Raw genomic sequence first — 17,960 nt, forward strand, 5'->3', positions numbered from 1 at the left:
AAAGATTTTGGTAATGAATCTAAACTCTAAAATGAAGTGAACCTGAAAGCAACTATGCTAAAAATAAATCACGTTATTGGAACGTAGATGAGAGTCCCTCCATCACTTCTTTTCTGATAAGCCACTTTAAAAGGAACATTATCCTACCAGGACAATGTCTGAAAAACTCAATCAATATTTGCCATTTGGAAGTGCTTCCAGTTCAGTAAAACACACTTTCCAGAGAACTGGCCAAGTGCTATAGACACACACATACACACAGAAAAACACACAAATGAGGAAGAAAGAACACAAGATAATGCAAACATGGGCTCCCTTACCGGTGAGCGGGTCTGAGGCTGGGTATTCATTGTTTGAGGGGCTTGAGGGTACACCAACGTGGTTGGAGCTGCATTCTGTCCTGAGGGGTAAGGAGCCTGCCAGGGAACAAGAAAAGTAAAAAGAAAATGAGTGTATCAAATGATTCATCCTGAAAGACGGGAACTGAACATGTTATCAAGATGGACTGCTGATGAACATCGAGATAAAGACGACATAGGTGATTGTGATGCAGAAAGCCTTCTCCGTCAAGGACCCAACCAATTTATCAACACTACCCTAAGCTCCCCAAGTGCCGCAGTGGAAAACATAGCAAAGAGGCACATCAATGCAACACCATGTCAATGAAATCCTGTGTTGTCTGACTCCCCATCCATGCACTTTCCAAAAGCCTCCTCTGAACCTGTTTCCAAGCAAAGTTGGAACTGTAGGTATCACTGATAAATCCTCCAAAATAAGACAAGTAACAAGAAACAAGCTCGAATGCATTTAATACAAGCCACTGCTGCTTTAAAGCATTTGCAACACAATGAAATGGCCCAAAATCGTTACAGATGTAAGGTAGACCATGGGTTGTGTAAATTTTTCATAGTTCCACTGATTTCTATGGGCTATAACAATTTATACCACCAGATGCTCTCCCCAATGTTATTTGCCCAAAGTAACAATAAAATGGAGCTGGAGAGTTATGCTGATTACGCATTTTAACAAGACATTTAGAAATAACTTTTCAGAGCACCTTTTTCTTTTTTTTTTTTTTTGAAGAAAAAAGTTATAACTTACCTTTTTTTAAATAGTTTATTATTGTAATGACATAAAAACCAGCCACTAGCCTGCGACAGCCTTCACTTTCAAAAGGAATTAGTTCTAACTCTACATGCTGCTCTGTAGCTCCTGCACAACTCCATTGAAAACCACTTCTCCAGCTCCTCAGCTCTTCCTTCTTCACTGTCTATCCCTTGTGGTGCCAGCTCTGGATATTGGCATTACTAATGGTAACCACAGTCCCTGCTAACCTCCTGGCTATGTACCATCAGATTTACTTGATGAATAAAGGGGCTCATCAGGCCTTGGGTTTCCTCTGGGAGGAGGTCTTCAGGCTCACTTTACAGATTATGGGAGAGGATATGCTTAAAAACATTGCAATACCTCTCTGTACACAGAATTATGATATATTCACACTGCAAGCCTTGCTGAAGAAACCCTTCTCATCTTTGAATTTCATGGCCATTGCATTAAAATTCAAGAGCAGGTCTAAGGAATAAAGGGAATCATTTCAGCCTGTAATGTGGTATTGAGAGAACAGGTTTCACTGCGCCAGCCCTCAGGCACATTTCAGGGTATCTCTGATTTGAACTGTGCTACATTTGATTTGAATAATTAAGTTTTTAAACAATAAAACTAAGTTATAGTCAGTAGGCCAAACCTGTTTGTATTAAAGAAAGAAAAAAGAAACTTATAAAACTTTAACTATCAAGAGAGGTGATCCAGCATAAAGCCTGAAGCTCTGTTTTAGGCAAATAGCTCAAGGAGTGGTGTAGAATCAACACAAAATGTGCTGTTTCTAGAAAGAAACTCAGTCCTGAAGCCTGCAAAACTTCCAAGTCTGAACTAGCAAACTACACCAAGTATAATCAGGCATGTTCTGGCTTTCAAGGGAGAATCAACCAGTCCTTACAAGATGAAGGATGTATGCTTTTAAGGAAAAGAAATCAATTTAAGAAGTTTTTCTTACAAAATAAAGTGGGCATAATAGTATGCCATTGGGGAAAGCATACATTTACTTCTCACCTCCCAGGCTGAGTCCTACAGCAGTCACAGACCTTACCCACAGCTCAGCCTCTTCAGCCCTTTCAGTATGAGCAAATGTAGGACAGTTTTGGAGCAAGAATATGTCTTATTTTGGAAGAGCACCTAGCACATCTGATCACTGAAAGAATCTACCGCCAAGTGCCCCAGCACACAATGACCAGTGTCCTGTGCCTTCCAGAGCATCCAGGAGACAGCTGGGGTCTCTGTATTATTCTTGTTTTCTTCTTTTTCATCCCTAGACATAAAATCCCCACCTAATCTCCTGCTGATCAAAATGTAATACAAGGTAAATGAAAATACAATTTAGAGACAATCCGACCAGAGAATTTTCTAGCCTCAGAAAAAAGAAGCCAAAACAAAACATGGTGGCAGGGGATGAGGGCACTGAGCGTAGCCCAAAAATAGTCCCATCCCAAACACCTACTGCTGCAACACCTCCTATTCCTGCTTTAGGATCACACTCAAACTGATCATTAAAGAGCAAAACTTAAACACAAATACATAGACAATGAAGGACAGTGTTCCTACTACACAAGCTAACTAGGCAGGACGTTCTGTTATCTTCTACCTGATTTTCACCCTGCTTTTTGTGTCAAAGAGATGATAAAAATGTACAGCTCCAAGTATATCCCTAGGTCTTTGCTGTGATTGAGGACACCAAAGCACACTCGGTAGAATATTTAGCTGAAGAATGTTGTTCTGCAGTAGTTTATATCAATACAGAAGAGTTAATGTTTTAATCGGCTCCTGCTATAGAAGCAGCAACCCCTGGCAGGTAAGCAGGGCAGGTTTTCCACTGCCCCTCCTCTCCAGGAGCTCATTTCGTCTAATCCTCTCCAACCAGCACTTCCCTCCCTTCTTACCACTGGCAAAACCTCTAATTCATGTTAACATCTAATTTACAAGAAGTCTTCTAATTTTTTGAGATGTCAGATGCAACATCAAATATTTTCCCCTTTTATTTGACAAGTGTGATTCTGCTTGAGCTGCTCATGTCAATGTTGTACAATAAACAGCATGTACTGTATCTCGCAGCGGTAATGACACCATAGCAATGAGCGATCGCAGCATGGCATAGAATAATCGAGCGCTAACAAGACACAGGGAAGCTCTGGTATCTTTTTGTCCACAACCTAGAGAAGCTGTCCTGCATTTGTAGTACCTTGCTGCTGACTTTCTGCACCTGGGATCACTGCCCAACCTTAGATTAAGGCTTGTCCTCTTAGAGGATGAGTGGCTTTCTGTGTCAGTCCACACACCTTGCAAAGGGTCCTGATGCTACTCTCATATCCTACCAGACAGCAGCAAGCATGCAGAGTGGGTGACTGTGTCAGGAAATATTATGAACACTCACATGTAAATGGACCAGTTGACCACCAGCTCCTTGTGCCTCCAGCTCTGCATCTCAAGAGAAGAGACCTTATCTCAAATGGTTTGAACTGCTGCTCCCACAGCATCTCAGCAAAAAGAAAAGAAAATATCTACTATTCTGGCCCTTCTTCAGGCTCATGAAAACATGTTTTCTTCAGGCTTAACTTGCACGCAGAAGAACAAAGCCTAAGTCAGATAGAACTTCCTTGCTACCCCAAAGTCCTTACCCACATCCAAGACAGCCTGAGTTTTCTTTTAATCACCCAAGCAAAAGGAAATTTGAAAGAAAGGAAGCACAGCTATCAGTAAGGCTAAAAAACTATACGTTTTAGTAGAAAGACTGTAAAGCAGGCATTTTTAAATACAGTGCCAAAGACAGCCACCTCACTGATAACAGATTTCATTTCTGACACCAGTAAGGCTAAGAAGCAAATATAAGACAACGCAATCTAGTGTTAAATTTGCTTTAGTATTTAAAAGCTATCAGAATAAGTATAGCATTAAGTTATAAATAAAGAAAAAAACATACGGAGGCTTAAATAGCAGCCATTGAAGGGTTTCTGCTATTAAACTGTCATCAAAACAAGGTAATTTTGGACAGGCAGTGCTGTTTCTAACCCAGACGACTGCTCTGGGTGCTAGGTTCACAACTGCAGCCTTGAGGAATGAGTGCAATACAAATCCCACTGAAGACAACAAACATCACCTAAATAAACATGTTTCACAACTATTACACAACAACAAATGCTTCTGCTCAGCATGCTTCAAACCAGATGTAGGTGTGCCCAAACTGGTATTTGTGTTAGAACCATAATGGGGGGAAAAAAAGGGAGGAAAAAAAGTGCTTTATAAATTTCTGCAGGTACTAAGTTCACATATAAGTACATGGTAGTCTAAAAAAACTATCAAAACAACTGACAGAATAAATCACAGCACTCTATTGCTTTTCAGACAAGTCAGCTGATTAAAAGTATCACATCTATTCATCTGTCAAAAGGACTTTTTTCTGTGCCAAGCATCTAAATAAGTACACAAAGTAATTATAATCACATGCAGTCACGCTGGAAATATGTGGTTTTTATGCACCGCAGCTGAAACTGAGGATGAGGTGAGCAAATGAAGAGATCAGTGAGGAAATGCTTCAAAAATCCCCTAAATAAACTACAACGGAGGGGAAGGCAGGGAAGCAAATATCACTCTCTATAAAAATTTTGGTTCAGAAGCATCTAAATGCTGGTATTGAAACCCCTGAAGTTCAAATAATTGCAGCTCCCCAAGCTGGAACAGAACGATGACTGCTGAGCTGCTCCACTTTTGAGGCAGAGCAATTTGCTTCCCTTACACCTTTCATCTTAGTGATTTTATATTTCAGATGTGGCTATTCACGGGGGGAAGACGATAATAGTTGTGTGTTTATGTATTCCCACAACTTGCTGGGGAAAACCCTTTCTACCCATTTTCTGTGCAGTTTCTACCTTGGGCTGCTGACTGCACTAAGCAAAAAAAGTAAAATAATCACTACCAACAAAACAAATGAAAAAAGTTATTCTTAGATCAGTTCCCGAGCTGGTTAATAAACACTGAGCCTGCTGCGTAACATGACTCCCTTGGTACTGACTGTACTGGGAATAAACAGGCAAAGTACACACATCAGGTTCAGAAAAAGCTGAGTCACACAGCTCTCTGCCTCCTGCCGCCAGTGGAGATTTTTTTTTGGAACAAAACTCTTAAATCCCCAGGCAGAAAGGTGTCACTTGCTGAGCTTGCTGCCTTTGGCAGCACAGTTGGGTTTGGCATGGGAAGGGGTTAAGCCCTGTCGCCATTTCTTAAATCCTCTCCTGACTTAGGGAAGAAGTTCGGCTGGGTCTATATTTATTGAAGTTACATACGAGGAGGAGAAATGGTCTTGTAGTTCCAACACATGACTGTGACTCAGGAGCTTGCCGCTCCATTACCATCGCTATCGCGGTGACCTTGGGCGAGGAAAACCTTCAGACTTCCAGTAACTTCCCAGTAACACCAATGCAGCGACTCTGCTCCTGTCCAGGGTGAGCTGAAACTCCGCTGAACACCAGCAAAAAGCTTTAATCTCTTTTGGAGAAACATGACAGCGTAAGCAAAACATTTTATAACAACACGAAGCATGCTGGGACCACAGACAGCCCTCGGCTATCCCGGAACAACCCCAAAGGTTATTTTTCCTGTGTGGCCACAACAGAAAGCAATGCAATTCTTCCATGTGAATAAAAAATACAATATCTTGCTGTAGTGTTTTATATTTCATTTGAGCGCTCAGATCATTACACCCACAAACAGAGAATACCCAGCTAAAAACTTACTGAAAGTGTCACCACATGGACTTTCAAAAAGATTTTTAACTGTTTTATGCAGAGACGTAAAATATCAAAACCATGCATTGGATGGAAATAGGATAAAACTGTTGCAAGATCCATCTCTGCCCCCAAAAGACCCCGAAACAAAACCACACACATTTCTCTGGATGTAAATGTATTTCTGCATGACAGTGGTCTTTTACCAAGACATTTGCTAACCCAGTTAAATGCTAGATATTGATTAAAGCCACACCAGGTGGGCATTTAGAGTAACACTCAGTGTACTTTATATTGAGGGGTCCTGTCCCTAAATTTAGAAATTCTTATTTGTACAAGCTACCTGAAACAAAATGCAGCTGCCCCTGGAGCAAGGTCGAGGAGAGAGCACTACAAGAGTCATCGCCAAGATCATTGCATGGGTGTTTCCTTTTTAACCCCGTTTTTAACAACCAGACTCAGTTTTCCTTCCAGCTGTTGAACTATTTTCCTTGAGGAAAACCACAACAGGGAACATGGGACAGGATGTGTTAATGCACCAGTCCTTGAGGCTGCTCTTAGAGCCTCTTAGGAATTTTTCACCTGGGTCACTGGCCTGGACAGCAGGAGTTTGGCTTTGGATGCAGGTGAAGAAATCTCCTGCAGCAGCATAAACCGTCACTTGGTTCACAAGCGTGGAAGGATGGTGCCAGCTAGGATGTGGCTTTTAATTCTGAATCATCATTTATTTGTTGAGTTGGGTTTGCTCTGCCCTCCCACAGCCTGAAATCAAATCACTGTACTACCTAAACAACTGCAACCATGCAGTATCCAATAAGCAGAAATCTCTCAGCATCCAGCTCTTATGAAGTAAGAGGATTATAATTTAAAACCTGTATCTTCATTTCTACCTAATAAACTCACCCGCAGGCAAGCGGACGCCAGAACAGCAGTTCTTCAGACTACCCCTCCTACAAAACCAGCACCTTTATTTTTTCCTCAAGCTTTGGTTTCTGAATGGCCTCAATCTTAAGAAAGGTGTATATCAGCACAAACTCACAGTGTCAGTAGAAGCAGCTCCCCTGTCTCCCCCAAACACAACTGTTTACTCCCATTCCTGTGCTCTTTCAGCAGCAGTGCTGGCTTCAAGTGACTACAAAAAAGTTTAAAACTTCCAAAGACTGAATGTTACAGCAAGATTGTATTTTTTAATCTGATATGAAAAGTGGTATTATTGCAAGGCAGAGATAACAGCTACAGCCAGAGCATCTGAGAACAGCCCAGAATCTCCTCCTACTACAGCCTACAAGACACATCATTAATGAAAGGCTCAGTTTTCCAGCCAGGTGCTGACTTACGAACACTGGTAGCATCAAGTGAAAAAGATTAAGAGGTTCCTGCTCTCACTGTCTCCCTTACCATCCTCCCAGGGGCTGCAGTACCTGCAGCAGAGATGACTGAAATGGAGGTGAAGCAGCTTTTGACCTAAAATTATTATGTTGGCAATGGAGAAAAAAAATACTTTTTAACTAAGTTACTGAGCAACCAGTGGTGGCATCTCTGGAGATGCCCAGGATTCAGCCACCTCACCAGGGAGTTGGCAACCTGTGGGAAGAGTTCAGACAGCAAAGAAGTAGACCTCTTAATCCACCTGCACTCATAAATCAATGCCATGAGAAGCCAAAACAGCCCCACGAGACCTTCTCAATGTCTTGCTGCCCCTCCAGTCTCAGTTTTGCTCAGGGTTACGTTACTGATCTAGAGACACCCGCCTTGGTGGCAAATGCATAACAAAACCACACCACCTACAGCATTTCAGCAGCCCTCCCAATAACTGCACATACAAGCAATAAAGTCCTGTGGGGAAAGAGAAGTAAGTGCCAAAACAGCTTGTAGAAATCCTGCAGGAGTGAACCATGCTTGACACATCAAAAAGCATTCCCTTGGACCTGTACCAATGTCACTACAATACCTGGAAACCTGTGCTGCAACTATCTCAGGTTAGTTCCTGCATCTGAACACAAACATGACATTACTCAGCTCCTGGATTTCTTTTGAACATACTTGATTTTTATTACTATTTTGGTAACTAGATAATTCTTTTTTTTTTTTTTTTTCTGGTGTGCCCTGCAGTCAGCAGAACAGGGTCACAGCAGACTTCGAAGCTCCTGTCTGCAATGACTTGTATAATGTGAATAATTTGAGTATGGTAGGAAAAAATCTGTAGTATCTGTAATAAATAGAACCAGCTCATCTGCAAATATAACAATGATGGAGAAGCCTGAACTATTAAATTTATTCATTTCAGGCTTTTCTACACAGTACCCTCTCAAATAATGTATAAAAGCATATTCTCACACTAATCCTGTGAACTACCCCAGCTTTACAGCTTTAAAAATAGCACAACAACAATTAAACCAATAAATAAGCACAATTTCCCTCTAAATGCTCATAGTTTGGCTTTCATTATTTATAATGATACTTCAACTGCATATCATCAAACACACTATCAGATTAAATGTAAGTCCTCATTTACAGCTACATGTTCAGATATGCAGGGTTTTTTGGTATACATCACATCAAGAATTTCAAATTTTTTAAGCAGCTCATTTGGAAATTATCTGGCATCACTGAAATCAGCTTGTCCTCATCATAGCATCTCTGTAAAATAAAAATACATAGCAGTTCTACTCTGCTGACTCTCTATAAGCCAGTGCTGCTACCCTGTAAGATGCATCAGTAACTTGAAAACACTATGTTTTTCTGCATATATTAGTATATATTACTTGGAATATTCACAGCCCCATTAAAATCAATGATGCAAGTACCAGAGCTCTTCTCTGACACTGAACAAGTTATGCAGATTAAAGGTTTCCACTTCAAAAAAAAATTTAACACAATTACAGTGCAAATACCCTGCTCCTGACGAAGGGACTGAAAGGGGCTGGGATGGGACCAGCTTGTGACACTGGTACAAAGTCTTTGCACCTCGGATTTACTAGGAAACTTCAAGGTTTAGATTGGGATGGAAGCAAACACTAAACAGGAACTGTGACTGCTTAGTGCATTTATTTAGATATGTAGGGTTTTTTTCAAAAGCCATTTCCTTAAAATGCCAGATAGTCGGTTAGCTCTAGGTGTCTCATTCTCTAAAGGTGGATTTTAGGGATTCACCAAATTGCAGATGAGAAGACCAAGCAGAGAAGAGCCTGCACTGCTTGCAGCAGTCGGCATCTTCACTTCTCCTCGCAAGCACACTGGTTTCCAATCCCCTCTTCTTCCATAGCCCAGCCTTCACAAGAATTCCTTGTGTTGGTAAATATTAAACGCAGCCTCTAAAAGGATAAAAATATCCTGAACCAAGAGGAATTACTTCTCTTGCAAATGTGGCTCAACCATTGTTATCTTTATTCCTCTGCAGCAGTTTGTCTCGGGGTATATCATCTGTGTCATTACCTGCCCTGCTAAATTTTTAACAATCTTTTTTACAGCTTAGTATGATTTAGTGTCACGCATTCGAGCAGGTAAAGGCAGCAAGCTGAACAGGAAGAGTCCCAAGTAACAACCACAGAACTACAAGCATTTTTCCTACTTTAACAAATAATCAGATTCCCACCAGGGGAAGGCAGCAAAGGAAATGTGGTTTCCTCTTCCCTGGACAAAGACAGTCTGTGCGGAGGACAATACAGACACAAGATACACACTCCTTTCCTTCCTGCTTAAGACACTGTGGTTACTATTCCTGTAGGGATGTTACGAAGGAGGAGGGTGAAAAGGAAAAGCAAGACAGAAAGTGTCCCTCTTTAACACGCTATCTCCCTGAAGCTCAAGCTTATCCCATGTTTTTAAGATAATAATTGCAATTATTTTATCAGCAGCTACAGTGCTGAATGCAACCATCCCTTAACACGGTGCAAAGGTAAACATAACACACAGCTTCAGGGAGGAAAGAACAATCTGCTTTTTAAAAAAAGATAAGGTGCTCAAGCTGATAAGCCCATGCCCAATTTCAGACCGCAGTGATGTGGTCAGCTGAAGATGCAGAGTGAAATATTTAAACAAGTGTAATTTTGAGACATCAGGGTGGACAGATGTCATGCTACTGCCTGTCCTCCTCCCAAAGATGCTTGTTTATTAAATCCATCAACACAAAATATGCCTAGGTTCAAAACTGTTGTTAACGAAGGCATGAGGGCAAGGATAATGCCACAGTAGATTATAATTTCATAACATCTGTAAATACTAGTATGGATTTATTTGGCTTCTTACAGAGACTGAAATGACAGTCCCTGCCTTGACTGCAGCACATGGCTCACAGCCTGGAGGTGGTCTGGTAACGACCATTACATAATTAAGTGAACCGGTATTTTCCATAATAAAGGTACTCAAAAATACACAGTGTATGTATGTGTGTGCCTGCATGTGTTGGGGGGGAGAAATTCCAGCACCTCCACTGCTGGAAGCAGACCTGTGAATCTCAGCAGACAGACCCTTGAGTTTAGAAAGTGCCTTTCACTTGTCCTCTAAAATTTTGTCCCAATTTAACCGGGAAATGAACTCTGAGGATGAATGAATACTTGTGCTCAGGAACACAACCTGCAGTCAGCTGAGACCCCTACTCCATGCTAATGTCGAATCAGCATCAGCAAGTTTGCAGCTTTCCTCCAACTTTCCCCTAAGACACAACAAAAACCTCCAAAAATTTGTCTTCTGGCTATCTCTAAGGATGTTTCCATCCTTGAAGATACTCAAAATCCAAGTGGACATGGTCCAGAGTAACCTGCTCTAGCTGGCCCTGCTTTGAGCAGGCACTTTGACTAGATGATCTCCAGAGGTCCCTTCCAACCTTAATCATTTTATGAGTCCATGGCAGCAATCAGATAAAACGTTCAAGTTTTACTGCATTACATTGAAGCCCAGAAATACTGTTGTGTATAACTTTATGCAAATTCAGACAATTTAAAGCAACTAAATAAATTACTGGTTTCTAACGACACCATAAGGAGGGGTCTATGGAGAGCAAAGGCGCAGCCCTTCCAGGCTACAAGGAGCTAAAAGTGGAATTACTGCTCCGTAACCATCAAAACCTTCTGTGCTCTTTGCCGTGAGTGCAAAGCAGCACACTGAGTCTTAAGCTTGCAGAAGAACCACACTGTTTATGGATTTCAAATTTTCACCTCTGGAAGGCAGTCCTCCCTACTAGAAGGTATAAATGGCTCCAGAGATTATTCTTCAGTTCCCCAGTCTGAAACAACAGTTAATGGCAGAGTCCAGTAATTCAAGGGCTCCTTCTCACCAGTTTTATCTAGCTGCAGGGATATTTTATGCCCTCTACATTTACAAAATGCAGACTGTGTAAAGCTCTGACTTTTTTGCTGACTTTGGTGTGTATTGGGACATACTGCCTACTGCAACACATTGTGTTTGTTTAGAAACTATGTATTTTCTGGAGCATGCAAGAAAACATCCATTAAATTGCATGGAACAGAAGGTATTATTGCAGAAGGAATACCAGAATAGAAATTATTAAACATAAGAAAATGTCAAGTTGCCTCACATTATTTTGTCATCATATATGATGAACAAAAATGTGGTTCAACAAGTGGTAAAGTCTGAAAAGCATCAAAATAAAGCCCAGTCCATGTGACTGTGAGAACAAAAAACACACATGGAAAAGTCCTGAAGAAAGGTGTCTGTAGAATTTTAAAACAGCTAGAGAGGAGTTTGATTTTCTATTAAAAATGCTATTTCAACCCCCCCCAAAAAGTCACTTGCAATTTTAAAACCACTTTTGATTCACAATGGTATCACAAGCCAGAAGAAAACTCTTCCACTAAATCATGCATCCAGGATGCGTTGTGTGGCCAAGACACCTACTGTGAGAGCTTTCTTATTCAAAATAACTCAAGTTTACACCAGGGTGGATGGGCCAGGGAAGACTCTGAGCCAGGCTAGGGTTACTCCTGAAAGAAAAAGCTCAAGCAGCAGTAGAAAAAACACATTATCTTCCCCCACTGGGCACACAAGACCACACGGAGAAGTATTAAACACCACTCTCAAAGCTGTAATCCACTGCAAAATGTAGTAGCAGCAGTGAGGGGGTGGGTCTGCAAGCAGACCTAGTCCTAACTAGACTCAGCATTTGTGCTGCAATCTTTCTTTTACACATGTATGTGATAAAATTGTAACAGATTTTTCTTTCTTTCCTTTCCCTGTTAGAAAAAAAGAATTAAAGGCTGTTTCTAGTCCTTCTTAAGTGCACAAGTATTAAAACTCATTCATCCCACCTAGGTCATGCCTTTTGAAAGTTAACTGTTTCCAAGGTTAAATAATTATTAAAGTCAATAGCATTAATCAGTATTTGAAACTACGTTATGCCTTCCCCACTATCCCAGATCTCCCTTCCTGCAGCTCTTAACACTCAGCTGCTCTCCCCAAATCAGAAGACACCCATGAAGTTGAGCATTCATACACAAAAGCACCCTGAAGCCCAAAAGGCACAGATACCAGGTGCTGAGACACAGATGTGCTTTACATTTCCAGCACAGATTTGCCCAGATTTCAACTAAGGAGGTAAAGAGCACAGCAATGAATCAAAAATAATTAAATATGTTATATGAGCAAATATTCCCAGCATTATTAACCCAATCAAAAACCTACTAATCCTATTACAAAACAGAGAGTTCAGCTGCACTTCCAGCAGGTCTTTAACACAAAGGCCAAAAGAAGATTACACTTCTCCTGGATTTATCAGTTATTAAGTAACTCGCATTTTCAGATCTCCACCTGCAGCCGTATATTCCTGCAAGCTCAGAACTAGTGAGCTGCATTAAAAACAGGTGTTGTGAAGAAGCCTGACCCCAATGTACAGAAGGATGCACAAGAAAAGAACTGAGAAGTAATAGAGGTCAAATTCTTGACTGCTCAGAAAAAGACATGCCTCTGGAAGGCCCGTTTCTTTCCCACAAAGCACCATCAAGAGTTTGTTGCTTAAATTTTCTTTATCCTCATTAGCTGGTATGGACAAAAGACTCAAGAAACTGAAATCTGCTGTTCAGAGGGGCAGCACACACATGCAGACTTCTTCCTTGGCTGGTCCAGCCCTGATTTCTTCACTTACACAAAGACAGTTTAATCATCCATTCTGTGTCCACATCATTGTGGCCGCAAAGACAACTGCTAATTAATATCCTGACTGACAACCGTACCTGCTCTACAAGTTACAGGATTCTGTGTGGTTTTAATCAGCATGAAATCCTTACATAAAACAAGGAGGTTCCTGTATGGAAAAGCTCTCTGGGTGAAGAGTTCCCTGCAAAGCTTAGGGAACTGACTCTGACCAAGGGGTCCACGAAAGATGCTCTTGAAACACAGAAAATGAGGGACAGGGTGTTTGTACAAAAGAGACGATAAAATTAGGGAGTTCCTCATGCTCCAAGGGCCATAGAAGCTTATTATCTGACTTTACACAGACTACTTCTTCCTACCAAAGTATACATGGACTCGAATAATGGGGAATAGCTGCATTTGGGGGAAGGTGAGTGTAACGAGTAGTTTGCAGGCAACAAAACACAGAAGGCAGCTACGTCCAACATGAGGAGTGAACAGCTACCGTAACACTCACTGTGTCCCAGGGCACCTGACTTATCACAGGGCATGAATGGGCGAGGTTACGATTAAATTACATTCCTCCTCCAATCCGTTAATAAATGCCACTTTATTAAAAGCATCTAAAATCTAAATTGGGCTACAAATGATGGGAGGGAAGTATTGAATAAACATCATGGTTATAACAGGATTCCAGCTCCTGTAGAAAGGATCCAAAATAATAAAAGAGGGGCTTGGGGATTGCCTATAAACATGCCACAGATGGCACACAGGCATGCTTCCTGGCACAGATTCCCAGACCTTAAGGTACTAAGGAATGTCTCACTGCTATTACAAACGCTAATTTAGCAATGGTGACATTTTCGAGGACCAGAATGAGACCACAAACTCTTTTCACTTAAGGCAAAGAACCAGATGGTAACAAGTTTCAGCTAGTACAATCTGTTTCGGATTTAAATCAGCCACCTAAAAGTCAAGGTCTCTGTACACCACGATCCTGAGAATTCAGCTCTCTTGCACTTTTGTTTTCTGCGGGTGTATCTCAACATTGTCAGAAATGTATAAAGGATTATTAAACACAACTGTCAATAACTACAAACAGCTTCAGAGTAAGGTCTCCAAAGATGCCACAGGGTCCTCTGCTAACGGGGTACTCCATCATTTTAGCCTAAGAGGTAGCCGTGGGCACGAAGCACCGATCTGCTCAGTGCACAGTGTCTTCTTAATGAGAGCTAAAGCTTTCCCTGATTACAGAGGAAATTTCTGGCGATTTTTTCCAAGCATGGTCGGTCGGTGCTTACAACTGGGGTTCCGGACTAAAAGAATCCCTCAGCACGCACAGAGCCCACAGTTTTAAAGCTGAGGCGGAGAAAGCCAAGAGTCTTTTCCAAACCATTCCCCTCTTGCGTTGCTTCATCTCATGCGCCAGAACCCACTGCACTTGCTCCTTGGAACCTTCAAAACACTCCTAGGTCACGAGGAGGGATGAAATTGTTTTCTCCTGATGCTCTAAGCTTCACATTCTGGCTCCTGCTCATGGTACAACTGGAGGAACCCTCTCCTCCTCTTTTGATCACTCACTGGACAGAGGGAAGCACTTTTCAGCTGCCTCCTTCCAAGCCCCAGTCTGGCTGCTTTGGAAGAGCTCCCCTTTCTCGTTATTCCTGTCTTAACACAGCTACACCACAAATTACTGTAATGTAAAGCCAGAGCAGGGGACAGATTTACAGCATTTCAGCTGCTTTGCGTTAACTGCCTGTGTGAATGCTCTTTGCCTGCACTGCTTGCACTGGACTATCTCACATCCATCATGGGATGAGAGTGCTCAGGCAAGCAGTGCCCAGCACACTGTAAATCCACACCCTACCTGATCTCAGGATAACTTGCTGAGGTAGCCATGCCCAAGGAGAAACTTCTCTACTCCTTTTTCAATGACTCCTTTCCTCTGTATGCTCAGAGAGAGAATTGTCTCAAACCAGCCACTTCTGATGTCTGCAAGCCAAGGGAGGAGGCAGAAGAGATGTGCTCCTCCTTTTCCAGTCAGTACGAGGGGCCCTTTCACGCAAAAAACCAACAGAAATATGAAATTTTATGTACATGGGGCCACATCTGGCCATAACATCACTGCGGCAACATGTGCTGTGCATTCCCCAACACTGGCGGAGTTCAACACATTCCTGAGAGCAGCAGTATGATTTCAAGGCCCTGGAATTTGGGAAGCAGAAATGCTGTCTCTTGCTGCAGAGACGGGGGTGTGGGACTGTTTCACATCGCTGCCAAGCTCTTCTCGTTTTGCTGCAGAAACTAATTCTGAAGGGCAGCAAAGCGCCGGAGGCTGTTCATTATGAAAGACTTCGGAGGAAGTTGAACAGCAAGCCTTTCTCTTGTTTTGGCTATGTCAAATGGAAAAGGTAGAAGAATAAGTGAAAAAGACACCAAGCCACAGCACCGCACAAACATCTGTTTCTGTTTATTTAAATAAAGTTAAAGGAAAGCCAGCTACAAAGGTACAACATACATTTGTACCTGACTTTTCTTCCCACAGGAGACACTAAATATCCTGTATGTTTTCTGATCTGTGGTTCCCAAACTCTCTTACAGACCACTCAACACGATGCTGTCATCTTGTCACACAGGAGTTTGCAGACCTATAAAGTGGTCCAGCTCCCAGTGTCCAGAGCTTTTCTACAGGACAGTAGTTCCTTTTATCACTTACTAGCATTTTAAGATATTACCTAATCTCCCATCACCCAGACTTACTGGAACAGAGAGCTTTAGAGCAGCCAGGACAGACAGGGGACCACTTGTGGAACCACAGCACTTTTTAACCCTCCGTTCTTCTTCGCAGCAGGGCTTCTGCAAGATCCCCACTTGAAGAAACTGGTAAGTGACTCTGAGGACCAAGAGAAGGGATGCTGAGGTGCCTAATAGATAAAAGCGAGAGACTGACCTCTCTGCTGAGCTCTGGACTGACAGCACTCAGAGTAATTCATGACCACACAAGCAAGTAACACATATTCTATCACTGGCAAAATTTTTTTTAGACCTAAATGTTATCCACAGCCCAAAAACATACATAAATATTTTCATTCACTACTGCCTAAACAGCAGTCCCTACCTTGGAAAGACTCAGTTTTATGAGTATTCATTAAGTCACGGTTCTGGTGGAGAAATCAATGACTCCTTCATCAGATTCTAATTCAAATGAAGTGGTCTCTTCCTTACCTTTTTAATTACTCTGTCAAATCCAGAACACACACACCCCTTGCCATGCAAAAACACACACCACTACATTAGGCACAACTGGCCAAACGCAAAGACAACCTTTGTTCAATGTTCGATCATCAATGTAGCATGGATTGCTAAGATACAGGAGTAGTTTGTGAAGTGTTATATTGCTGCTAAAGAAATCAGTAATAAACGATTCATCAGAATACCACGTCAGCTTCAGTCCCTTTATCTCAAAAGGGAAACAGCAGGATTTAAGGGGTCCAAGAGTAAGACAAAAACAACAATTAAAGCATGGAAACACTTTCAAGTGATGAGAGGTTTAAAGGATTTTGATTGTTTACCTAAAAGAAAGCAAATAAATGAAATCATTATAGAAGTTCACAAAACTACAAGCCGTCTGGAAATAGGACATTTCCACTCACCTTGTTTTTTAACGCAAACACGAGAGGGTAATTCAATGAAACCCACAAGAAACAAATGATAGATGCAATGAAAAGGTAATTCTTTCATCCAACACTCCGCTCAACTGGGGAATTTCTTACCATAATATAATACTGAAACTCAACACCTGACGGGTTGAAGTGAGATATACATAAGAACACTCAGAATTCTAGTGATAAAAAAAAAAAAATATTTACCCAAACCTCTAATAGTTCAAGGGTATGGAAAACTTGCTCTGGGGACAGGTTATCCTGTAACTGCTTATGTCCAGAGTCTTGAACACCTTTTAAGCCTTACTGGTGGAAGTGTCCCAAGTGTAGGCACTTCCATTTTGATTCTTCACCATCACCTCCAGCTGCAAATGAGAGGGTCAACTGATGGGATGCCACAACAGTGAAGACACCTGGTCAAAGGCAAGCAAGTGCTGTGAATGAACAGAAACCAGTATTTTTGCTGCTTTGCTACCAAATCCCAGCTTTATAGGAATCGCTTAGGGAAAGCTCCCCAGACCTCACTCCTCTATAGTCCCAAAAGTGCGCAATGACCAGAGCTTCATCTGGGTTATAATCTTGGATCTTGCTTTTTCTTCCTTGCACTAAGCACCTAAGGGGCAGCCCCATACAGTCAGAGGACAAGTATCTTCCTAGAGCCCTTGAGGATCCTCAGCTGACATGGAGGGTGTAAGGTCAAACCACTCCTACCAGCAGCATCGGAGTGACACAATCTGACACTCATTTCCAAGACGATAAGAGCCAGCAGAACAGGAAACGAGCATTTTCCCGGCTGGCTGGAGTGGTGATTTGGCACAGAGGCTGCTCTCTACGTATGCACTGACTCAACAGGAAAATATTAAGGGAAGAAAAAAAAACCCCTTGATTAGAATATTTTTTTAAAGAGGCTGCCTAGAATGTTCTCTTTCTTCCTCTCTTATCTGCCACATGATGAGCTTCCCTCTGTTGACGAGGTTTACCAGGAATGAATTTCTTAATACATGACACAAGCCAGACAACATTTTAGGGTTTGCTCTGCACCCTGCTATGTTCTCCCTCTGTTATGTGAGGCTCAGTCTTCAAATCAGAGACTTTATTTCCAATAACCATGCAGCAAGAATGAAAGAAATGGCTCCGATACCACCGACTAATGTCTGCAAACCACTTATGATCCTGAATAGATACTTCAGCCTCTAATTTCCCACTCCATAAAGGACGAGCTTTTGCACATTTTCAAACATGACCACAAGTTTCCAGTTTTCCCACCAAGTTTTACCTAGAATGCGTAACCTTAAGGTGAAGTGTTCCTTACATGACCTTATTTGCTTTCATGCATCTCCTAGTCTAAAAGGTCAGTTGCAGTTTAATATTTCATCCATAT

General features: G+C 41.8%; 1 protein-coding gene across 10 annotated transcripts in view; it reads right to left on the bottom strand.

The window, feature by feature from the left end:
- Positions 1 to 17,960, bottom strand: part of EIF4G3 (eukaryotic translation initiation factor 4 gamma 3) — a 147,392-nt gene that overhangs the window by 77,407 nt on the left and 52,025 nt on the right. For all 10 annotated transcript variants that reach the window (XR_012650368.1, XM_075027614.1, XM_075027608.1 and 7 more), the window contains one exon: positions 321 to 416. Coding sequence is in view for 9 of the 10 variants with exons in the window: in XM_075027614.1 (XP_074883715.1) it covers positions 321 to 416 (96 nt within the window). In the remaining variant the exon portion in view is untranslated. Of the gene's footprint in view, positions 1 to 320; positions 417 to 17,960 lie in introns of those variants that run through there.

Source organism: Buteo buteo, chromosome 5 (assembly GCF_964188355.1).
Source record: "Buteo buteo chromosome 5, bButBut1.hap1.1, whole genome shotgun sequence".
In the NCBI taxonomy this organism is placed as follows: Eukaryota; Metazoa; Chordata; class Aves; order Accipitriformes; family Accipitridae; genus Buteo; species Buteo buteo.